The 26,110-nt window shown below is 36.2% G+C and overlaps 1 protein-coding gene across 9 annotated transcripts in view; it reads right to left on the bottom strand.

Annotated features, from left to right (window-relative positions):
• Positions 1-2,615: 2,615 nt before the first annotated feature.
• GRIA1 (glutamate ionotropic receptor AMPA type subunit 1) overlaps positions 2,616-26,110 on the bottom strand; it is a 237,883-nt gene continuing 214,388 nt past the window's right edge. For 3 of the 9 annotated variants that reach the window (XM_039335750.1, XM_039335754.1, XM_039335755.1), the window contains 5 exons: positions 22,149-22,347; positions 20,965-21,212; positions 17,067-17,181; positions 8,373-8,507; positions 2,616-5,638 (listed from right to left, as the gene is read on the bottom strand). In XM_039335750.1, coding sequence (XP_039191684.1) covers positions 5,447-5,638; positions 8,373-8,507; positions 17,067-17,181; positions 20,965-21,212; positions 22,149-22,347 — 889 coding nt within the window. In that variant the 3' untranslated portion in view covers positions 2,616-5,446. The other 6 variants (XM_039335752.1, XM_039335751.1, XR_005555835.1 and 3 more) reach the window with 6 other exon arrangements.

The raw sequence follows: 26,110 nt of genomic DNA, 5'->3' as shown, positions 1-26,110 counted from the left end.
TTGTGCAAGGTTTGCTTTTATAGCCTTTCAAAGATATAATTCTCCACCAACATTAGAAAATAATAAAGCGTTGTGAGGTTTCTGCGATAAACTTTTTCTTAATTTCTATTTTATATTGGAGTTTCTTGTCTAGTTGTATGCTACCCTGGTCATTTTAAATCATAAAAACAAAATAAATAAAATGTACAAGCCTGCAAAGTTTACAGGATAGAATGACTGTATATCGCTAATAGTTATTCTAGACAACATGGATTGGTGGGATACGCAAATGTCACTTGGTGACAGCTACATAGAAGAGCAATGCAGCTTACCAACTTGGTTATTATAGTTTAACTATGGCTAATATATTTTCAACTAGCCACTATAATCCCATCTCTCTCTTCTATCATCTACCTACCTACCCACCCACCCACTCCCCAGTCTGATAGTTGACCCATGTCAAGGAAGGCAGCTATGCTCACAAGTAAACTACTAAATTACATAAGGAACTTCAAAGGAATTCATAAGTGGCTGGATAAATCTTAATAAACAGGATCATGACTGAACCACAGCTGTGTAAATACTACTGAATATCCATTATTTCTAAATCAGCTTCTCCAGACTGGTGCCCTCCCAATTCTGGAAATCAAATTTGGAACATTTCTAAAGGATACATTCACACAGACAAAGAAATATACTCCATGAGAGAAACATCCTGAAACAGCAGATACCAAGGGAATGGTCTGTACTGTATAGTTGTATTATTTTATAAAAGTGAACAGTTTTAATGTCACATGCACAACACCAGTAGCAATAGGATCCATAAAGCCAGAATAGTTTATCCTTCTGAAAACAGAAAATATTTATTCTGCAGGTACTCAGATAATGATCAAAATCAAACAGCCATGGATGCCATTTCTATACTTCATCATTGGATCTAACATAACTCCACATTCTTTGAAGAAAACTATGCTTTAAGTCTAAGTATGTAGCTAGTATGGATGACTTTTAAATCTTACTTTCGTTGAACGTCTTAATATCCTGGGAATTATAATTCAGCAACATCTGGAGTGCCAATTTTTTTTCACTTCTGACTTATAAGATACACACAGAATTAAGCTCCATTGATTTATTATGGAACTAGCCTGCTTGTAAACCAGTAAGGATTGTAGCCCTAGAATAAATTCAATACACAATCATACAACAAAATAAAACAAAGCAAAACAAAGCAGACACTCACAGTTTAAAATATGTATGACACCATTATTGTGCAATTCACCCTACAAATGTGACATTGTATAAAGCTGCTAATTTTTGAACTAGAATGAAAGGTGCAGTCCCAATGTTGATCATTTGCTATATTAAATTGAATTTCTAGGCTGAAATTGGGTGTAAAAAATAACAAGACTCCATAAGGAAATAGAAGTTGCTTTGTCATTTTGACAACTTACACTATATGGACAGTTTTCTCTTTCTGTGTGCTGCATTTTAAAGATAATTATGTATTCTGTACAAATTGTTAAGAATCCAAGCTAAACATTGTAACTTCTGAAGTATAGAATTATTTTAAATATGTTAAGTATTTAAGTATTTTTCAAAGTTGTGTCAATCTGTTTCAAGTGCACAACTGTATAAAACAAAATAAAGTTCCTCACTATAATTACCTATTTTTCCTGACCATTTTAAATATTTGGTAGATCCTCCTTTTGCAAACTATATTTAATTCCAAGAAATAATTGCTCTTAAGAATGAGTAATCACAAACAATTTTTTGGTATATACTAACATGTCCCTCGTTTTATTAGTGGTGTGGCTAGAATAGCTTTCTTGAAACTGCAGCCTTCCAGATGAATTGGAACCAATAACCAGACCTTCAGGCCACAATGACCCCCTAGATATATTTAGAAGGCTCCAGTTTAGGATGATTGAATATCATACGTCCGATTGGCATGCAAATACTACCAATATTGACAATTGAGAGGTTTGGGGATTACAGGAACAATCATAACCTTGTAAGTCAGGAATGGACAACAGTGGTTATAGTTGCATCCATTGGGCTATGGGAATCTGCTTCCTACGGAGAGGTGTAATTTGATTTGCTTCATTGTAACTGTCAAAAAAACCTCTTCAAAACCTGACCAGTGACTATAGGGGTTTTTCTGTATTTACCTTGAAGGTCCCTTTCAAATCAGTTGCTGGCAACAATTTAGTAGAACAATTAGTTCCCAACCATTTCCAAAAGATAGATTCAGTTTGAAATGAAACCAGATTGGGTTTTATAGCCTGAAGTTTCAAGAAGTATTAATTTGGCAGTATTTACTATTTAGAATACTTGAAAACAATATTCTGAGAATTGAGAACTTTTTCTTTTACAATTTAGAGAGTTTTAAACATTCACATGTGATTTGGTTTCTGCATTGGCAAAGGTTTGAAAACATTAATTGCAATGTATTTTGTTTTGCTTCCATTAATCCAGTCTTGGAACAAAACAATATGGTTAGGGAAGAAAAATAGAGAAAGAATTCGTATTATAAAAAATCCCAGGCAATATTTCTCTCTTTGTTTTTACATCAATAAAAGACAGGTAAGATGAGTGAAAACAAATATAATTCTTAAACTAAAAAATAAATATATATCCATGTATCAAAGAGCAAAATTTAATGAAAGCCAAAATTGTTAAATATGGATTCTTGTTGAGAAAATGTCAATGTCTTTAAGGGTTCCCCAATCCCCATTATTCTATATTTAAGAAAATTGTAGTAAAAATACATATTACAAATTAACATTTTCCCACTTCTTCAGCATCACTCTTTCTTTCTTCCCACCCTTTCGTTGATCAAAAAACATTTTAAAGATGAGTCCTATTATCCATGTCCTATTATCGCAGCCTTTGTCCTTCCACAGATTCATTTAACTGGCTGGTACAATTGTTAGGCAGGCCACTGATACTTTCTGCTTCAAAGACTTCACATTTCTTTAAATTTCATGGGCCTTTTTGTTTTTGGACCGCACAGAAAGGAATTCTTGCACTCTGCATAAATTGGCTTTTAAGGTGGAAGATAGTTGCAGGAACTTTTAAAGTTCTTGAGACTACCAGAAATATCAGATTGTCCTTGACACTCAAAAGCTTTCTTAACAGAAAAGCAGGCTCGGTTTAGTGAATTTGGTGCACCATAAATACATACACAGAATTAACTCAAAATATAATCAAAAGCAGACAAAAATAATAACAATAATAATACACCAAGAACAAGACCTTGAAGAGTTAATATCAGATGCTGAGATCTGAGTCTTGACAAATAGCTGGATGAAGTGATGGAGACAAAAGCTTTCCAGTGGCACTGACAGAAAGAAATAGCTATTAGGCATGCTGTGCCCTCATAAGGGGATCTGCATTTTCCATATTGCCAGTCTTATGAAAGTGCCATCTTAAGAGGAATGGAGGAAGTGGATGGAACAACACAGTGTTGAATGGTTAAAATCAGTTCCTAGAAATCAGACTTCAGTGGCTGCTTACACTTTATAAGCATATGTGATATATGAATGTTTGTTTTACAGCCAGTTGTTAGTCACACTTGTGAAAAACAAAACAAACTCATATTATATCAAACCCCACCAGGAAGTCATTTTAGTCTATAGCCTGTGTTGAAGCCTTGATCATCTTTCCTCTATTCTATGCAAGTCTTATGTTTTGCACATTGTTATCTGCAGGTCTTAAGATATTAGAAATTCCTGTGGAGTTTGCACTGGCACTTGGATAAAGGTTTAGCCCCTTGTAAAATCTGGTGTTATGATCCAGTCATGAGCAAATGCATATATGAGGATGGAAAATGTAAGAAGAGCTGGGCTTCTTCCAGACTAATGATCAAGTGGAAGATACTCGTCTTTAACACAGATGTCTTCAGTGGAAAGTATTCTGCTCTGCTCAAGTAGTTTATTGTTCCTGTTGGAGCTTTTATTTCATTGGGTGTGCTAGCATGCACATGATTGGGGGAAGTACTGTTGATAAGTCCACTTTCTAGTGCTTTGGACATCTCTGTAAATTTCAGAATTTAATTGAAAGCTTGGGGTTTTGGATCAGAGACAAAGTAGGAAGCAAGGTACCAGCTGGTATGTTCTGAGTATTCCACTTCCACTCATGAAGATGGATGAGCTGGAAAACCAACCTGTTGGCTTTTCTGTAGATGCTGTTGCTGACCAAGATTTGATTCCTGAATCTGATTTTAGTTGAGTTTTTTTTTAAATGAAACCAGCTGCAAATACTGAGGAAGGCTGAATCTAGGTGAATGCATTTCCTTGTTGGCATCATTCAATGAAATCTGGATTTATTCTCATGTCATAGTAAATATATGCAGCTCAGTTACTCCAAGGGATATTCTTTAGATGAGGTACAGAAAGACCAAAAAGCTGAATGTATTCAAAATAGTTTGGATATTTAACATTAATTGGCAATGCAAGGTTCTCTACTCAAAAATCGCCATAAGAAGGAACATTTACAGAAGTGCAAGAATGAGAAAATGGCTGTTATTTGCCTATTCATTTTTGAGAAGGCAGACAAGGAAATGTGCTTGTGTGTACACATGCATACAAGTGTGTGTGTGTGTGTGTGTGTGTGTGTGTGTGTACACACACACACAAACTAACACATTTTCCTGGTTTTCCCCATGTATAGGAAATAGCCCTGACCTTGAGTGGCTGGCTGGTAACCTGTCCAAGTGATAGCCTATTAAATGCAAATTCCAAGAACACCAATTAATTATTGGCAATTAGTGGCACTAAACTCTACTTACTTGGGATCTTGCAAATCTGAATACACAACATAACTCATTTTTTTTTTTTAAAAAAGCTTCCTATTTCTTTCTCCATGTTAGGCTTCTCTTTCAACTGTCCTAGAAGTCCTTTCCCCATTTGACAGGTGAATGGAGAACTCCTTCAACTTCCTACTCAGGCTTGTTGCAACAATTTTAACACACAGTAGAGTCTTGTTGCTCAAGGTGTCCCCCCCCACCCTCTTTCACTATTAGTAGTGTAGACATTTATGGTTTGCATCCCAAACTAAACCTGATTTAAAACTTTTCAGCAGGGCAGGGCTGATATTACCCTGACATCACGGGAATTAGTAATAAAAATATATATTGCACACACTAAGAACTTATTAACAACCAAGTTAAAAACAAAATGGCGCTGTCTTCCTCAGTGTTTCTGTAACCGTGTCTCAGGGATATCTCCAAATTATGTTCAGTCCAGTTGCCCTCTCCTTATTGCAGTACAGGTTGTACTTTCTTCTGCCTGTGGATTTACTGCAAAATAAACAGACACATACAAACACACAAAGAAAACAAAGGAAATGGATCTGATTTCTTCTAGAAGATCCACTGCATTGTCCCTCTTCTTGAATGGTCTGCTTTTGGCCCCTTGCTGGGGTAAGGGAGACCCTGGTCTCATCCAGAAGATCCATCAAGGGACAATTATAATCCCGTTGCTCCCAGGGGCATCCCAGAGTTGTGACCCATGCATGGAATCTCCTGCATGGTTTGGGGAAAATCGTGGCTCACCACCCGTCCATTTTCTCCACTGCTGGTTCCTGCTGCAGATGCTCTGGGGAGGGTTGATGTCCGTATGGCTTCATTGATTGATTGCTGTGGAATCAAACAAAAACCCTTTTTAAGAGAAACAAGGGGGGTCTCCCCCCTGCCGTTGGTAATGGCTGGACAATAATAATACACATCATTTCTTCAATTCCTCCTCTAGTAGTTTTGTAATTTCTATATTCAATTCATTTGCCTCTAAAATACCGCTTATGTAATCCAGGAAAATACTCCTGACTGCTACTAATAGTTGTATTTATCTCCAGCAATACCAGCAGATTGTGAAGCTTTGTTTATTATTACTAGGAGATGCTTTATGTATGCCAGCGTTTATGATAGACACAGAAGATACATGCATCTTTAGTGTCTTAAGCTTGGGAAGGCTCATTAACGCATCCTCTTATAGGATTGTAGTTTAGGTTATCATAAGCCACAAATTTAGGGAAAATAATTCACCTGGAAAGGGAATGGAAAATCACATTAATTAATTGTTAACTGCATCAAATTTAAAGTTTTTTTTTGGGGGGGGGTCAAGTCAAAGGACTGCCTGCCTAATTGGAAATTTAGATTCCAATTTTTCTTATAACACTAATATGGGGGTGTGTAGGGGGTTGATTAAAATAAAAATTCAGTGGGCAAAATAGGATTTCATTATTTTCTCACCTCCAAATTCTTGCTTGAAAAAAAATAAACAAATAACCCAATAAGTTTTCATTTCTCTTTCTTAGTCAGGTTCCAACACTGGAAGGAAGTGATAGGAATTGGTTTTCATGAGAGGGGAATGAAGTTCTCTCCCTCCTGTCAATTCTTTTCTGAAAATAGTGTTTTTCAAGTTCTTGTTATCATGGGATAATATCAGGTTATGCCCTTAACGAACAATTACTTTGTTAATTGTTTAACACCATTAATAGCAACCACCTACCTGAATCTTAAGTATATCATCAGTTTTGAGTATCATCCCAAAGGTGCTTTTTCAAAAGATAACTGGAATTTCTTTGTTTTTGCTTGAAGACTTTTCACTTCTCATCCAAAGAAGCTTCTTCAGTTCTTAAGCTTCTTGGATGAGAAGCGAAGCGTCTTCAAGCAGAACTGAAGAAGCTTCTTAGATGAAAAGTGGAATGCCTTCAGGCAAAAACAAAGAAAGCCCAGTGGCCTTTTGAAAAAGTACTTTTGGGACAGCATGACTTGGATGACAGAATCTCCACAGACATTTTGACTCTCATCTAAATATTAAACTTTCAGAACTTTCTGTCTTGCATGTATTGATGTTATGAAAAGGCCTGGCCATAGGCAGAAGAATAATAGCCAAGATAAGCTGAGAAACTAAACACAAATGGTGCAAGGAACAGGTTATCTGATTTAACAATCCCTAAATTCAAAGGTTAAATCTGGGTTTGTTTATTGAGGATTAGATTCCATGCCTATGTTATGCAGAAAAATGCTTCACTCAGATATGGTCATTTAGGATTCTTTTCCAACTGAAAGTCTGTGGCATATCAGTTAGGAATGTTGGTTATTGTTGTTTACCAGCCATTTGCACAATTGGTTTGCACAAGTCTTATTTCATGATTAACATCTTCATTTCTGTAAATGGCATTGGAAAACTCAGTGGGAGAATGAAAAGCTGTATTGAAAGAAAAGTGCCTGATATTCTTTATATATATATATTAATTATAACATTCAAGGCAGAGGTTAAATATTCCATTACTTTCTAGACATTTGAACTAAAAGAGGGCAAAAGCTGTACTGCTCCTAATGCTTCTTACAAATATAAACCAACAACCATTTTTCTGTTTCTGTCAAGTAAGATTTTTTTCTACATAGGAAAAGGAATTAATATTACAGCTAAAATACAGCTATGACTTGGACAGTGAAATGGGTGGCATATAAATTTAATAAATAAACAAAAACTTAAGTTTTTTTGTAAAAAGTGTTATAATTACGTATGCAGCTGCTATAATTAGCAGTCTTTGAGATACTCAAGTCAGGACTATGTACATATGACAGTGTAAAGGTAGCCTGAGCAAGTTTAGGTATGTAACAACCTCACAGTTGCACAAGAAGGATAAAACTTCTTAAGGTGATCTAACTGAGCTATACATATCAGCAAAAACCACATATCTGAAATTTGTGAATCTTTCCTGAGCAGATTCTTCTTTGGGCATTCTCACTACCACGGAACAACTGAAAGCAACTTGTACTATGGGAAAAGACAGTATTGTGTTGACCAATTGCATGCTTTGCTAACAAATATTCCCTAGTTTATTCTCTGGCATTTGAAAATCGGAATAGGGACAGAATATTCTTGGAACCCCAGAAAGTTATTTCTAATCAGTGTAGACAATAGTAAATAAAAAAATACCAAGCTGGAATAAAGCAGTTGTCTCTCTTTTGTAGATGCTAAACTATCAAACTTTGTTCTTAACTAATCAAGGATAGACTCTGAAAATGTTTTCCAAGGCCAGTCCACTTAGTCTAGATCACTTCCATTTTACTAAAGAACATGAGGCAATTTACTAACTATTGTGACTGATGGTGACTTATTGAAATAAGGATGCCTGCAGAATCACTGTCAAATTAAAAAATATTACTCTCTAGCTCCTGACAATCCTGGCCACGTCATTTTCAGTAAATGCCTCACTCAGCTGAACACTAAACAGATCAGTCAAGTAAAAATCAGCGTTGTCCCTAAAATATTGACTTTCTATCCTAATCACCATCCTGGTTGGATCCATTTCTAAAAGCCTATTAGGAGGCTGGCTGGTATCCTAAAGAAGGTGTGAAAGGCCTGTGAATGTGTTGCCACCTTCATCCGTTTTGATTCACTTCTTGACTTGTAACAAAACTCGATTAAGGCAACCAGCATGGCTAGTCCAAGACCACCGATGAGGATGTAGAAAACCCCGGCCACGTTGCTGAGACTCAAAGCGCTTGTTTTGTCCTACAAGAGAAAGGAAAAGGAAAAAGGGATGGGGAGGAAGGAATCAGTTGTTCATTTATCTTGACAAACACAAGAGGAATGCTTAACACTGGGGAGTCACCACTTTTAAAAACACGTAACACATCTCAACTTCCTTTGTTTTTTTACTAATAGCCTTACCCCATCAAACACACAAGGTTGATTAAAGGTTTCAGTGCGTTTGCAACCCTTTGGAAATGTTTAAGTCTAAAACATCTGGAATCATCACCCCTAACTACTTGACCAGTTTTTGCCAAGATATTGTTCCCCAGTCATACTGAACTATGATCATTCAAACTGTCTGAAGATGATGAGAATTGCACTCCCATATGTCTAATGGGCACTACAGATCGGAGGAATCTAACATATGCAGCTTCAATTATTGATAAAAATATGAGCTAATATTTACTCTGAGGCAATATTTATTAGTTTCCACTTTCCCTCTCCTAAAATAATTCTCTATCTTGGAAATGCCTTCTCTTCTTTGACTATTTCCCCCGCAATCTCTGTTGCTAAGCAACAAATCAAAACTGCTTGTTTTAATCCTAACATGTTCTTTGCCTTTTGTTCAATATTCAATTGCTGTGACATTAAGAGATTCTGCCTTCATTGCCTCTGTCTTTAATAGAGAAATGATTTTGCATGTATGTTATGGTGCATTTTAAAATTCAGTGTTTTATTGATAATGGGAATTGTTAATAATCAATTAAACTCTTTTATTAGAAACTTATTTTAAACATCTTTTCTATTCATAATAACTTCATAAGCTGGTTCTTTTTGTTATTATATGCATAAAAGAAAGATTATTTTGTTGGGATTTACCTGAAAATGTAATAAAAAATGCTTGAGCAGACCAAAAACAATGTTATATATTTTTGAAGTCACAGAAACATTCTTGTAAGGAGCTTTCAAAATTAAAAGTAGCACAGAAAGATTTAACATATATGTATGTTTCTCAGAAAAACGCAAGTATTTCCAACTATTTCTGAATTCTCAGCAATACATGTTGAGATCTTTCACATATATATTATGGTAAAAAGTGACTTGGTTATGCCTAGCTTAAGATGTTTATATCATCACTGTTCTTTCTAGACATGTTCAAGATAGGTGGCTTCAGTCAGCTATGTTGCTGAGCTATTAACCTTGGTACTGTTACATGTTAATTGCTCTTCAGATACTAAGAATTTTCACAACAGCAAATTTCTAGCAAGGAAACTGGGTGAGTTTCCTTGAATCCTTAGCAAAAGAAGTTTTAAATGCAAATTTCAGGACTTAAAAATTCTTTTTCCTCCCGAGTAAGCCAAAAAAGATGATTGAAAAGTTGATTTTGGCAACTTACAAATGGACTAAATGTGCAATGATTTTGAAATGAGATATTGCAATTAATGATGAAAAACCTTTCCATGAGAAAGTGCTGCTATTTAAATATTATAGAATAGGATTTTATTTCTTTTATTTCTCTTTTTTCTTTTTAGTTAATGTTAGTTTTTACTATGTTCGTTAAAAACTTTAATAAAATCATTGAAAAATAAACCTACTTTGAAGGATTAGATTAGCATGCATTTTATATTTACATTAAACATGCACACAAGCATGCACATACATAAGGGGAAAATGCGAAGAATGAATGGGACTTTCAAGATTAGCTGTATCTACATTTCATTCGAATCTCAATATTTTAGGTTTTTAAAGTCTGAGTGGTAGTAGTTTAGTTGAACAGAAGTGTTGTAACACTTTAAATGGGATTTGTATGGTGTCAGCGAAACATTATCACAAAATATTGATATATGTTGTATTTAAATAGATTAAGTCAATGTTAAATAACTGTGGAAAGATTCAGACTTAAACAAGTCTCGTTTTTAGAGAGCATGTGCCTGTTAATCCCCAATCTTGCAACAATACTCCACAAGATGGGGGAAAAACAGCATTCAATATAGGATTCCCAAAGCTGGCTGAAGCTTACTTGGAGAAAGATACTGAGCAAAGAAATAGATGAAAAGAAATAACATCGCAATATAGATTTAGATTGGAAAAGTACTTTTGATGCTTCCTATAACTTTTTGGCTCTCACATTTTCTCTGATAGAAGGATGTAATTTCTAATTGCAATGAGATTCTTTGGAGAGTGATGATTGCCTTGCTGTCACCAGTCTTTCCTGGTTGGAAATTGGCACTAGGGTCACAAGCAAACACTGCAGAAGCAAAGAAGCAATTCCTGCCTGCTGTGGCTTGCTTTACCTTCCTGACTCTATAAGGCCTTACTTGCTGTTTTGATCCCAACCCCTGATTTAATAGCATTAATAACAACAGTGCACAAGGAAAGGCACCAATCCCACACAAAATGCCCAAGAGAATCAAAACCCTGTTGCGGAGCAGCAGAGTTCTGCCATTTGTGCTTTGTGATAGATGCCTTCCCAAGGAGCCTACCTATCATGCAGCCAGCTTATTAGTGGGAGTGTAAATGTCACAGCTTGTGTCCTGCAGAGGGAGAGTGACATGGGAGGGAAGAGGAAGACTGGCAGGTAACAAGTAAGCAGCCAGCCTAAGCTGTGAGAAATACACCAGCATTGTTACCATGGTGACCTGGCCTAGCTACCTTCTCTTCAATCAGGGGCGGCTTATCCATCATCTTTTTTCTTGGGATCTTATGACAAATAGTCCTTCAGGCCAGTGGTAGGATTCAAATATGTGAACAACCGGTTCTCTGTGTGGATGCCGTTTCCGGAAGTCCATTCTGGGCCTGGGCAACAAAAAATTAGCTACCGGTTTTGCTGAAGTGATGCAAACTGGCTGAATCCCACCACTGCTTCAGGCCCAGGTTTCCTGGGTCTCCTTTCACCTTTTGCATCAGTGAGAACACGGCCAAGGCATTTAACATTGCTCTTTGAAATATACATTGATTTTAAATGCTTGTGGCCAATACCCTGGATCCACCCTGAGCAGAGTGCCATGAAAAGCTGTTGTTTTAGGAACTTTTATTTGTGATTCACCAACTGTTTATTCCTTTGTGTTCCAGGGATTTCTTCTGGCATGATTGATTGAGAAAGTCATTTCTCCAAAGTGCCCATTTCTACAGTATGTGTGGAAGTACTATATTTTATCAGTATTACACTGATAAAGCAAGAGGTGTGGTAATAAAACTTCTAATCCTTTTCCTGAAAGAGGGGTACATCAACAGAATATTTATATCTGTGTGGGACATTATATCAGAATAGTAATCAAATTTAATGTGAAAAAAAATACACACAGGGAAGACAGAGATGATGTAACTAAGGTAGGGGTCTACAATCTTAAACATTCAAAGAGCCATTGGACCTTTTCCCAGAGAAAATAAAACATTGGGAGTCGCAAAATTTGTGCACGCATGTGTGCGTGCGCGCACGCAAGAGGTAGGGAGCTTGATTGAAGAGTTTAATTAAAAAGAAATAGAGGCTGCTGTGCATGAATTTTCTCTCTCTTTCCTCTCCTTCTCTTTCTTTCCTCTTTCCTTCCTCTCCCTCTCTTTCCTCCTCCTCTCTCTTTCCTCTCCCTCTTTCCCCTCTCTTTCTCTTTCCTCTCCCTCTTTCTCTTTCCTCTCCCTCCCTCTTTCTTTCCTTCTTTCTTTCCTCTCTGTTTCTCTTTCCTCTCTCTCCTTTTTTCTCTTTCCTCTCCCTTTCTTTCCTCTCCCTCTTTCTCTTTCCTCTCTCTCCGTCTCTTTCCTCTCGGATCCTCTTTCTCTTTCCTTTCCCTCCCTTTCCTCTCCCTCCCTCTTTCCTCTCCCTCTTTCTTTCCTCCCTCTTTCTTTCCTCTCCCTTTCTTTCCTCTCCCCTTTCTTTCTCTTTCTCCCTCTCCCTCTTTCTTTCCTTTCCCTCTTTTTCTTTCTTTCCTCTCCCTTTCTCCTTCTTTCCTCTCTTTCTCCTTCTTCTCCCTCTCTTCCTCTCTGTCTCTCTCTCTTTCTCTCTCTCCCTCCCTCTCTCTTTCTTTCTCTCTCTCTCTCCCCCCCCACTTCCTCTCTCAGATCTTCATCTCACCTGGCAAGCTGGCTTCAGGCTCTTCTCCAACAAGTTGACACACATTATTTGACTGGCTCTCTCCTGCCCTTCCTGCTTGTCTGGAGCCGCGGGTTGCCGATCCGTGAACTAAGGCATGAATAACTATGAGGATGGACTCTCAGTCTTCACCAGATGAATCTGGATAAAAGCTCTCCTGCTCTTCAAGGACCTCTAAACTGCAAACCAATTCTAACTTGTGGATTATAACCTTATTCAGAACTCAAAACACATGATACTAGGAAAATCAGGCATAGACATTCTGTCTCGTCAGTACTGAGTTTAAGCCTGTTTCCTCCTACCCAGACTTCAACATTCTCCTGGGACAAAAATTTAACTGTATCACTTGAGATGTCAATGTACTGATGATACCTGTTCATAAATGGCCTTACCACTGGTTTCATATAGAACAAACAGGAGGGATGAGAATATCAAGTTCTCAGAAGTCAGGCCTGCCTTGACCTCTCTTCCCCCATCTCCTAAAACAGAATTTAAGATCCTTTAAAACACAAGATTTATAGTCATAGATTTGGCGAGAGTAAACTCTTGATGCTCAGTTAAGGACAATCCTTTAGAGAGCAAGTTGATTCCCTCTGGGCATGCCATACTAGCAATGTGGTCAAAAAGTCTGCTGCTGTGAAATGCTGAATGATGGTGTCAAGCACTATACAGAACGCTACTTGTTATACTAGTGTGAAACTGAACTGACAGGCAATAGAAGAAATAAATTATATATTAAATCTAGGAACAAATAGACTTTTGAAATTCTCTATGCTATTTATGTGCCGAGAAATTGGACAAGTAATTTCTTTCAGTTTCTCTAGAAGAAAGATTAATTCTCCAATTTCTCAAAGGAAGGATTTCTCCTTAGTAGGAACAGTAGCATAACTACTGCAAAACAAACGAATAATCTAAGAAAAAGTTTTTGTTAAATTTTAATTGTAATACAGGAAGATGGGGAAATTGTGGATGATTGGACAATGAAAGAGGAGACATTCACAGACATGCAGACCCACACATGTATTTTGGTTGTGTTATCACTTATAATATTAGAATATGCATTTTATCTATGATAATGTTTTGTAAATCTCTTTTTCTTTGCAATAGTTTCTAAATCATTTTCTCTTTGATCAAATGACATGGCAACTCTTTGGGGAAAAAATATTTACCTGACAGTATTTATATATTATGAAGCTAATGCACTTGTATGGGTAATTCAGTTCTAGAAAGCATCTGACTGCATTTTGTACAGTCATAGTTTTTAGAACAGACGCAGGCAGAAGAGCAATTAGCATGAATTACCTTATTTAACATACAGAGCAAACAATAGGAGAGGAAAGGGAATTATGTTCTATTCAAGTCTTGGCAACAGGTTGTGTAAAGGTGGAAGTAAACTAAAAGCAGTCAGCTGGGGAGAAGAAAGTTGGAATACTCTTTGTATGTAGACATTTAATGGTCTGCTGGAATTAATCTCATCATTTGAGAGAAAACAGCTAACAAAGAAATTGACAAGTGATAGGGCAAGACAAAATGAGAAGCACAAAATCTGTGTCTGCCTACATCAAAGCTCTTTCACTGAAGGTTTCTTTCATTGTTTGATTGCAGCTTGACCCAGTTTTGGGCTCTAGGAATTAGCTGAATGTCAGAAAAAATGACAAGGAAAATGTATACTCTTAATTCAATTTAATATTCATATATTCATAATTAGAATATTGAACTCTTGTAGTTTTTAATATTTTAATAAGTTGCCTATTTCAGTATTGATATTTATTTATGGTTAAACTTTGTCTTCATTATATTTTCTGTTGAATATCTGTTGATTAGTACTGGGTAGGGAAGGGAAGGAGGCAGCTATAACTACTCTAGTTATAGAGTAAAAATTAGAAAAATACACATTGTTTAAAGTTACAAGATCCAATCTAGGTCGATCATCGGGACCAGAGATTTAATCTTCTGAGCTTTTGGATTCATGTTGGAGCCCATCCTCAGGAATCTTCTCTCTACCAGAATGTGTACTTTGGGTTATTCTATGCATCATATTTATGTGGTGCCTTCCTATTAGTTGATTGGTGTGTTGATCACTGGCGATTGGCTGTTTTTTTCTTCTGTTGCCAAGTCCCTGGCTCCTAAGTACTGACCCAGATTGGATCTTGCAACATTATCCTGGGACATGTATATTTGCCTTTATTCCTTGTTTAAAGTTTTCTTCCTTTTGGAGGTGCCATTATAAGACCTATATTTCCAACTATTATTATTTTCTGCATTATCTTTCCATTCTTTCCATTTTTAATTTTATTTCATAGTGACTTTCCTATTTATTTCCATGGTTAACTTTTGGCGGAATAAAAACAAAATAGAAGCAGTCCTAAATTAGATGGAAAGTGCATTCCATACATGGTGGGTGAGCCATGTATCATGTTAAGTTTTAAAAAGAGAAATAATAGTATATTTTCATACACTTCAAAAAATTAAATATATGGGTGAGGTAAATTAGATATCCACAGGTATTACCACTGCCAATGATGTTTTCCATGAGTGTTTATTAATCTCTTGTTTAGAGATTAATCTTGTACCCATTTGAAGTTGGATTAACTTCTAAACAGAGATGATGAATATGAATATATCACAAAGGAAACACTGTAGATTATTTTTAGAACTGATCTGATCCTGACTTAGTTCTTCAAAAAAGAACTGATCTTTTCATGTCTTTTGCCTTTCTGATGGGTAGTTTATTTTTCTTCAAATTATTTTAAAAGACAGAAAATGCACTCTATTGCTTTCCCGTAACTTATACGTTTTCCTAAAATGTTTTTTTTATCTATAACACTATACTACTTTCATTAATCATTATCCAAATCCAAAGAAATATTTACTTATTTTCACAGAGCTCTGTGGATCCAAGATCTTTGTAGTGTTTTAAAAATTAGATTCTCCAACCCAGACAATTTTTCTGCTTATTTATTCTTTTTATTTTCTTGTTCTAGCTATGAATGCCTGAATCATTCTAAATCTCATTAATGAAAATGCCAAATGAATTAATATATTTTTCTATTTTGCCTATATTCAGAAGGAAGAGTTAAAAATCTGAAAACATTTCAACTGTTGTACAGATTATATATGTGCTTTCCACATGAACTCAAAATTAATCTGATATAAACCCTTTAAATTCAAGCAACACTAATGTATTCTTTTCAACACAATTTAACTTTATCTACATTTTAACACAATTTTCTATAACATAGGTTTTAATTTAATCATGACCAAGCTTTAAAATATGTTTATGGAACTTTCTTTTAAAAAAACACTTATTCTAATTAGCTTCTCAAATGTATACTACTTTTTTTTCAAATGAAAAGTAATGGATGGCATAGTTTCCATTCATTACTCTTTCCTAAATCCTGGTAATGTCCTCTTTGGAGGCCAACACATTTCAATCTAATAGAAATCCATGACAGGATTCTTTTAGATCCATAAATGTAAATTCGTAGATTTTTTTTTTAAATCCTTTGCCTTATCTATTCCCCCTTTTTAAATTAAACATTTGAAGAGGGCATATAAAAAAAGAAAAAAAAAGAAACAGGAAATGAATGTATAATAAAAATTGATAGTTATAAACAATTTGTTTAATTTGGATGGTTTTCTGCATTAGATTATTTTGATTCTTCTATTAATGGCCTTTTCCTATGATCCATTTAAACGTACCATAAGTCCCTCTTTCCATTTTGTTGTTTTGTAACTCTTTACTTGTGGAGAGAGGGGCAGGGGGATATTGTGTAACATGTTAAATTTTTATTTGTAATTATTTGTAAAATTTTCTTTAGTTTTTCTATTATTACTCTAGATTTGTACTAAATTTATGGAGAAGTAATCTAGAAACATTAAAATAAATAACTGGCAGAATTATATTATTGCTAAATTATGTATATTTGGCTTTGAACCAGCTTTGACTCCTTGCAACTACATGGACAAGTATATGTCGTTTATTTGGCAATGTTTTGGGGAATTAATTTGCCATTTCTTTCTTCCTAAGACTGAGAGAGAGTGATGGGCCCAAAGTCACCTAGCTCACTAAACGTAGGACTAAAAAGCACAGATTCCCAGTTTCGGGCCCTGTGCTTTTAACACTTCACCAAACTCTAATATAATTGTAAGACTAGTATGTATAAGAGCCTTTACATGATTTCTACATGGATCCTGAAATTACATCACATTATTTTGAATGAAAATTCCACTTAGAAAATCATTTTTTTTTCAGTGTTATTAAGATCACATTTCCCTTTGGAGTATCATTTTTTTTTGTTCCAGTTCTATATGGCACCTGTTACTTTGCTTTGCCCTCTATGCGTGCATATTAAACTGGTATTACCCTCAATGTGAAGAGTATGTGTCATGTTCTAGGGGGACAGTCTGCCTGCCATGAGATTCCAAACTCTGGTACTATTATGGCCAAGGGGGATTTGGAAATACACTTTTGTTTTCAATGGGTAGGCATGACCTCTTCAGAGATAACTGACCTTACTTCCGGAGTCTTTGCTTCCACACTCCCCTTTATCGTACCACCATTTGCTTTTCAGCTTGTCTAAGACGCCTTGCTCACTGAGTTTCAAAACCGCTAGGTTTACAGGACCTCTTCAAACCAGGGGGGGAAATAACATAAATAACATTACCAATGTTATTTTATGTTATTCAACACATACAGTTCATTCACAGCATTCATTATACAAGTTATACATTGACAAAGTGATACAATTGAATACTCCATCTGGCCACCCCTCCCTCCTCCAGCATCCCAGCCAGCCCCACCACTCCCAACACATTCTCGCCCTTCTTTTCTCCGGCATAGCAAGATGAGTATTACTATATCACTTTGAGTAACCAGCAACCTCAGCCATCTGCCAAGAGATACTTGCAAGCAGCCTTGCTAATGCTGACCACTGCAGACTATCAACATCTGCAGGGCAATCAGCCAAAGCAGAGCCCTGCACAGTATCTCAGTCTCCTATCCATGATCATGCTTAAGAGATCCAACAAAACTTTAAGGGTGGGAAGTGGGGAAAGGAAGGATGTGTTCTAGGAAAGCTTTAGTGCTATGAGCAGCTATGGTTGCAATCCCTTCTTCTAGAAGAAGAATTGCCACAATGGCCATGCAGGCACATCTAGTCCCATGGACTCCTTTCCCATGTCATCATTAATCAAGAGCACATATCCTCATCGAGTAAGAGAGGGCTATCCAAGAGGGTTTGTTCTCCCCAAGTGGTTGAATGCAAAGGCAATGTGGTTGCTGGTTACTATCCATGCGGTTTATACCCACTAGGTTTTCTTACTGAGGCTGACCTTGGAGTCACCTCCCCCGCTGCCGCACTCGCCCTTGTCGTACCACCATTTGTTTTTCAATTTGTCCAAAAGCCCCTGCTCGTTCAGTTTTAACACTGCCAGGTTTACTGGGTTTCTTTAAAATGAATAGATAACACTCGATGAGTAACAGGCGGAGAACACTCGGAAAGTCATGTGACAACAAGGGATCGGTGAACCAGCACCCTTTAGTCTGATCCAATATTCTCCCCCAGTAAGACTGTGTCCCTTACAATTAAAATAACAGCGGGGATAACGAGTGATGTAACACTCCCTGTGAGTGGGAGAAATGCTACAGAGAACAGAATCACAAAGGAGATTTGTTTTCTTTTTTTGCTTTAAGTAACAAATGCTCACTCGGGATGTCATCTTCTACAGCTGCTCTAGTGGTGAAATAAAATTTGATCTCAATTGGTGTAGGGTTGGCTTCTGAAAGAATGAAGTGCAGGAACAGTGGAAGAATCATTTGCCCACCTGCAGCTGTAAACTCAATAATTTGGCTTTTTGCAGGAAAAAAGAATTAGTGTAATAATTTAGAATAGGGGGGAGGGATTCTGGCTCGCCTATTCCTCCTGAGTGATCCTCATGTCACAAAAGACATATAAAAACAATGATCAGTAAAAATTTCTGTTTAAGGAACAAAAAGAAAAAAAATCAGTTTAAGAAGTGTAACATCCAAATCAATACAGAACTGAGAGAACACTTCAGACATTTCACAACATACAAACACAGAAAAAAGGAGATCCTCTTCTGATTAAATTCTCTGGATTCCATTGAAGTCAATGGGCTGGATCTTATTTACTATATGGTTACATGAGAAAGAAACTGAGTCAGTTAGCCCTTCTCCATACAGAGGTGTGACAGCATCAACAATATCGTGGCATACAAATATACAGTAGATACAAATATATTTAATGACCTAATAGTCATCTGAATTTTTTCAGCCCTGCTCTGGGAATCCTTCTGTAGGGTTAGGAAGAAATCTTACTGAAGAATGAGCAACTGGAAGCTATAGAACTTACTTTTAAATGAGCAGGTATAGAATTATCTGTAAATTTCATGCATGCAACCTGATCGGTCCTTAATCTAGAACTGTAGCTTGTGATGACATAGAAGTTGGGGATCAGTAGAATGTGTCAACAATAGGCATTTCCAGGATAGTTTGAGAAAAATGGCACTGACCAAACAATCCAAACACAGTTAAAGATGTTGCAATGATGGATGTAATCAGGGAAGATTTTAATATGCAGCCACTCTTTTATAGTTCTGGTTTCATCTAGGATGTTATAGAGCAGTTTTGACATATTTAGATACATTATTTCAGCCTCTTCCCATGTTAAATATGCCCACTGTCTTCATACTAGATGAAGATAATATCTCATATATTGACTTGTATGATTTCTCATGGTTCCAATTACGTCTACAGATGTTAACACACCAACTTGGGTACAATTCGCACTTAAACATTATACTATGATGGGACACTATAGTATTTAATATAAACTAGTTAGAAATGTGAGATGGACCTGAAATCAATAATCACTGATGTACATAGATTCTGCCCAAATGATCTATCACATCTGGGGAATCATTTGTAAAATGGATACTTTACATGTAGCATTATGATCCAATTGACTTCAATGGTTAAATTTATACTGACTTAGATGGAACACTCAGTCAGTTCAAAATAAGATGCAATTCTTGGATATATCCAGATAGTGGAATAGATGCCAGAAGTTGTCTGAAGAGCATACAGCATTAGATAAACAGTTAAAATGACCACACATAACAAACATAATGAGACAGAAACTGAGGCCATATGTATAAAAAAAAGCACCATTAGATCCAATGGAAAAGCAAAATGTTCTCTTCTGGTTGCTTCTATTGAACTGGAAAGTAAATCAAGGACAAATATTTCTAACTTATTCTTCTGTCCCACTCTACTGACATATCAGAAGGACGTTTTGAAAAAGTAGATGAAATCAACATTAGCATTTCTCTTTCTCTCCCCCTCTCTCTCTTTCTGTGGCTGTGTATACTATATGTATTTGTATCTTTAAAGAAAAAAAGAAAATATTTTAATATACATATACGTTGAAAATGAACATTGCAAATCACATCTGGCTATGTTGTTCTTTATTAAATCTCCAGGCCCATTATCAATACCTTAAATTTTTTTTCTGGCAGTTCTTGTCCTTCCTCCACCAAGTATCTTGGTTGTAGTGAGAAAATCCAAACATATTTGTTATTTTATTATATTTTGTGGATAATAGCATGGGATGTGTTTTCTTGTGTAGCTAAAATGCTGGTGGATCCCTGCAACCCTACCTTCTACCTAATCCCCTCTACAGACCTTTTCTCTGCTTAGCTATTGTCTTTTCTGTCTTGGTGGCTGGTGGACCCTTGTAATCTTTTCTTTTGCTGAGCCACTTGCATTTTGTATGCTATGATTGTGGATACTGCATTCTTTCTACAATTTTATGGCCAACATACCATCTTTTGCAACATCTGGAACCAGTATATGTTATTAATGATGTTCTATCAGTGGCTAATTATCCTCTCATCCATTTGTTGTCTATATAGCAGGAAAACACTTAGCTTTTCCATTTAGTTGTCCTTTATAGATTTGTATTTCTTTGCTCAGTCATGCACATACCTAAATATTTTTACTACTAGAATCTCTGTAACCAAAGAAGAGCTATAACAGACATTACATGATAGGCATGCACACCAGAAAACAATCACATTATTTCAAAATAATGCCCCATTAAGCAGTAGCCAGGTTGTCACAAATTACTTTTGGTCTTACAATTTGGGCCCATTTAGCAAAGAAACAAACTATAGGAGTGGGGCTACAGCATTCAGGGATCCTGGAAGTCCTACGTATCACTATTTAGAAACAGTCTGGCAGTTAACTTTCCTGCTTCTAATTACTTTTCCATGTTCCTTCCTCCCCCAGTTTTATCAGCTATACTGTGGTAATGAAAATTAGCATCATGTTTATGGATGCATCAACTGCTGAGGATGAAGGGAAAGAAGCCACACATTCAATATACCTACCTCAGTGGTGAACCTTTTGGCGTTGCAATGCCATAGCCTTTGGAATCCAAGTTACCTCCCACCTTCATGGTGTCACATGGTTTTCTCTGTTCAATGTACTCATTCATGGTAGATTCTAGCAGGTAGGCATACTTCCCTTTGGATCTCCTCACACGCTTCATCCCCTCTTCTGTTGTCGGCACGAAAACAGAGGGCTCAGCTGACTTCATGTACGTCCACATCTTCTCAAAAACCGCTATTTTAGATCTCTGTCCAGAATAGCATAAATCCGCTGCTCTTAGCATGCGTTAATACACAGAGCAGAGATTCATACACCAAGGAAGACACAAATTTGTTGGGCTGTGTGTGCCTACACGGTGCACAGCTAAAGAAAGGATATTACTCAAATTAGGGGCTGGTTTATAGAGGCGAACAGAGAAATGGATGGATTGCATGAATTGGTGCCATTCATCGGCACATTTTATGGAATTAAAAATTACCTCAAGCAGAAGGGAGACAGAAGAAAAAATAATTAAAAACGTAAAAGCTTTTGTGAAAGCCAGATTCTAGGAATTACGTTGGAAGTGGTAGCACATTTGCTAAATTCTAATCCTAAGGAGGAAATGTAATTTAGTGGCAAAACTGAAAGAATGTTATACCAGATGTTTCAATTTGAATTCTTCAAATCTCTGGCGTTTAAAGGATATTTGGGATAGGGAAGACTTCTGGAAAACAACTGCTACTTGGAATTGACAACACAAATAGTCTGACTCCATATTAGTCAAACTCATGGGATTGAGGGTAAAAGCAATAGAACTGTATTTCAGTCCACAAACCTGAGCAGGAAGAGTGAAGAAAATATTAGAGAGAAGCGAGAGACAGAAGACACTAGACCACAGAAAGAAAGTGTACTTTTGGTAGCTTGGTATGCAAGCCACTGTTGAATAACTTAAATATATTTGCATATTGTAAATGGTGCCATTAAATTACAGAGCTAACTAAGTATTTATTATTCTCTAAACCTGAGCTACAAGTCACAGGGTAATTACTTTTGATGCTGCTAAGTGTAATTACTCAGTAATCTGTGGAAGCATATAATTACTCCATGTTTCAAGGGTATTTATGGTATCTGGTAGATGGGTTATATTTCCTGGGCTAGCACGAGTCTTGCTTTGTACATGAAAATCAGAACTAATTTCTCTTACCCGAAAGAATTCTTTAGTAGAACCACCATCCAAAGTCCCGTAAGCTATCTCTGTTTGCTTGGCCAAGTCTTCTGCACTCTCTATGGGAGACACCATTCTCTCTACTGTTAAAAATGCAGCTAAATTGGCTGTGTAAGATGAAATGATGATCAAAGTAAAAAACCACCAAACTCCACCAACTATGCGTCCAGACAGGGATCTACCGAAAAAAGAAAATGTAACAAAAGATACAATAAGAAAATAAAGTAAGACAGGTATTACGTAGAATCTGTTTCTACACAAGCACTAATGGAATAATTACCTTATTATACTGTTATTTTATTTTGTATTTTAATCCTGTTTTAAGATGGGAATGACAGCCATTTACAGTCCTTTTGGATTGCAACCTGTAAAACTCAGGGAATGAATGAATTCTTGGTAAGCAGCATTCACAATTAGCTCTTGGCCAAAATGAGGCTGAAGAATTAGCTAGATCTACATTGACAGCTGCCAATTAGCTTCACTAATGATTTAATCTCTATACATCACTATTATCAATTACCTACTAGGGCACCATTAATATAGCATGGAAGAAATATATTGATAGAAGAAAAACAGAAGATTTTTTTAAAAAATCTAACTGACATCTACCTCCATCACCCTTAATTTGCCATTGCAGATAGATCATAAAATGTAGAAAATCATCATAAGAAAAATGAAACAATGGAAGAACAAAATGGGATTTTTGTTATCACAATATGATAAAAAAGGAAGACCATTTGCACTGACCAGCACGAAAGTCTTGCCTCTGTGTTGCAGAAAAAACGAGATATGTAATATCACACATATATATGTTTATGGACATTAATTTAATAAATGAAATTTAGTTAGTACATTGATACTGTTTCTTTGTCCAGTGCTATAGATATGGTTAATATAAGTAAGGTTAGAGAGAACAGGAATTGAAGTACTGAATTTCTTTGTAAAACTGAAGTGAGAGTGTATTATCTATGTGTATGGCAAGAAAAAAAAATCTATAGGCCTTCAGCAGTGGCATTTCAACTTCTTTGCTTTGTAATGGGAATCTCACACATTAAAGAAAGTAACTGTCTACAGTTCCATAGGTTTGTTGTGAATAATCCTATATATTTTAACAATTGGGAAAGATCACATCTTATTCTAGCTGCTTCATCTAGCAAAAAGTACACATTACCGAAACTAGCAAGATAAAGGGATGGTGTGACCCAGCTATTATGTTGGTTATCTCTAGGGCAAAATGAAGGACAAATACTATGTTTAAAGAGCCCAGCAAATCAAAATCATTTCATCCATAAGTCCCTCTCATTTTTTTCTCCACTGCATGCTTCAGCTTTGTTGGGCTAACAAACATATAATTATTTGTAAAAGTGGTCCATCAGTATTTATCTATCTATATGTTCTGCTTCAGTTTATTTAAAAGAATTCCTGCAACTATTTTTAAAATAGTTGGAAAATGAGTTCCTAGTGATGTGTAGAGTCATTTATGATGTCTTTTAAAAAACTAAAGTCCTATTAAATTCAGTAAAACTTACTTCATGGAGAATGCTATATTCTAGTCCTAATGATATATCCTATCCAGTATTATGAATTATAGGCCTGCTTTTTTAGAATTTGCTCTGGAAGATAAAAGGATACAATTCAAAGAGCATGTGATATTTATGTGTCTCAAGGTGTTGATCTACTTTGGGAGAGCTTTTACTCATTGCAGCATTCAATATTATTGATATTACCTTGCTTTAAATTCCATTCAGAATTGACCTGTGGAAGAGATATATATTTGATGTACGTATATTTCCAGTGGCATATATGAATACATCTGCAAGTTTTAGGAGCCACTACAGCACTTAAACATGCCCTGGAAATAATATTATTTTTTTTCTTCTTCCTCCTTTCTCCTTCCTCCCTCCTCCTCCCCCTCCTCCCCATAAGTACCTTAATCTCTTTTCTGGTACATGAATGAGAAAGGCTTAAGTCATTCTTAGGTATATTGGTATTTGTCTTTTCCCCTGAAACTGACAGTGTCTAATGACATCTACAAGGTAAATAAAATTGGTTATGCTTTGTTATCCGTAACTTAGGAGAAGAGTCCAGTGAAAGAAGGGGCTGGGAAGAGTGAAGATAGGGATCAGCAATAAGGAGAGAAAATTTCATGCTGGGATAATTTATGCCAACACAGAGAAGGGGAAAGATTCTTAGTTTGATCTGAAAAGGGGGAAATGAAATCCATCTTTCTCACTACAAGTGTAAATACCATCATCTTTGAATTTCTAGAAAAATATACAAGATTTAGAAAAAAATAATTCTTTAACAAATGTCTGACATTTGCAGATAATATTCCTAGTGTTACTCTGTGGAAATATGAGTCTAAAATGGGGTCTGATACTTTGTAGTTCAAACGTTTGTGGGCCTCTAGCTCTTATCTTTTCTTTTTGTATAAATCATGTCATCAGATTAAGGAACAATATGATTTATTTGTTAAATGCAAAGTTGTTATTGTTAATCTGCGGCTTTTCCCCCTGAAAGATTATTATTGGGAAAGAATGAAAGGAATATTAGTGGAACAGATGGGGCAGGTACAAATGAAGATTATCATTATCTGGTCCCCTTAAAAATTAAATTAACAAGACAGGAGAATTCTTCACTGTGAAGTCTGAGAGAATATAACAGCAAGGTAGCTATTTTTTATTCTTCAGATTTGTGAAAGAAGTGAAAATAGAATAGTGTAGCGCCAGGGTGAAACTCCGACTGGTAAACCCACTCCTGTTACAATACTGAGTCTTTCTACCTTACCAACTGTGCAAATTATATGCTGCCTTTGTAATTTTTAAATGGCTGGCATTTTGTGCCCAGAGCTGAGGCTCTTAGGACTTTTTTGGTATTTAATCTTCTATACTTTATCAGCCTGCAAGGATAATTCAACTGCCAAAAATAAACAAAACCTCATATCACTCTTTCAGGAAGAGTGTTACAATTCAATTCTGTAATTTAATGGAGGTCAAGTTATAAAGTTAGGGCAACTTGGAACAGCAGAAGAGAACAGTTCCAGACCTCAGTGGCCTGCCCTACATAATAACCCTTTGCTAAGGCAAAACACAGAATCTCTTTTCACTGTCATTCAAAAAAAAAAAAGAGTCTGTTTTTTTGTAATAGTTCAACAGATCATCATATAGATACTAAAGTATCAAAATATTCTAGATTTGGCTGATTGGTCATAGTCTTTCCCCAAAACAATGGATTTCCCCAAAAGAGAATATAGGAAGTCCTTGACTTATGATCATTCATTTAACAAAGGCTTGAAGTTATGAGTTGCTAAAAAAAAGTAACTTATGACACATTCTCACATTTGCAACCATTGCAGTATCCCTCATGGTTACACGATTAAGGTTTGGGTGCTTGGCAATTTGCATGTATTTCCAACAGTTGCAGCATCCTAAGGTCATGTTATCACCATGTGCAACTTCCCCAGGGGGCTTCTGACAGATAAAGTCAATGGGTAAAGCCCTATTTGTATAATGGCCATGTAATTACTTTAGTGACTGTGATGATTTGCTTAATAACTGTGGCAAAAAGGACATAAACCTGGTTGTGACTCCCTTAACAACCACATTTTTAGTGATGGAAGTTCCGGTCCCAATTGTAATAATAAGTTGAGGATTACCCCTTCCACAAAACAAGTGGTTATTCCTTTTTCTTAACTTTAGATCCTTGAAATATATTAGGACTGCAATTCCCAGAGTTCCTGCCACTGTGGCTGTGTTTTAGAATTCTGGGAATGGAAATCCCAATGAATATAAATGTGCCAAGTTCGGGAAGGATTGTTCTCAATCCAATAAATATCTGGTCCTCCCAAACTTGCAAAAAACATAGACGAGACAAGCAAATGCAACAGTATGACTCCCCATTCATAAATGGCAAATGGAACAATCTCCTTAATTAAAGAGGTA

This window comes from Crotalus tigris, unplaced genomic scaffold (genome assembly GCF_016545835.1).
Source record: "Crotalus tigris isolate CLP2741 ecotype Arizona unplaced genomic scaffold, ASM1654583v1 scf7180000017658.5313226, whole genome shotgun sequence".
NCBI classification, from domain to species: Eukaryota; Metazoa; Chordata; class Lepidosauria; order Squamata; family Viperidae; genus Crotalus; species Crotalus tigris.
Note: the sequence above shows the minus strand (reverse complement) of the source record. Positions and strands in the feature narration are given on the sequence as shown.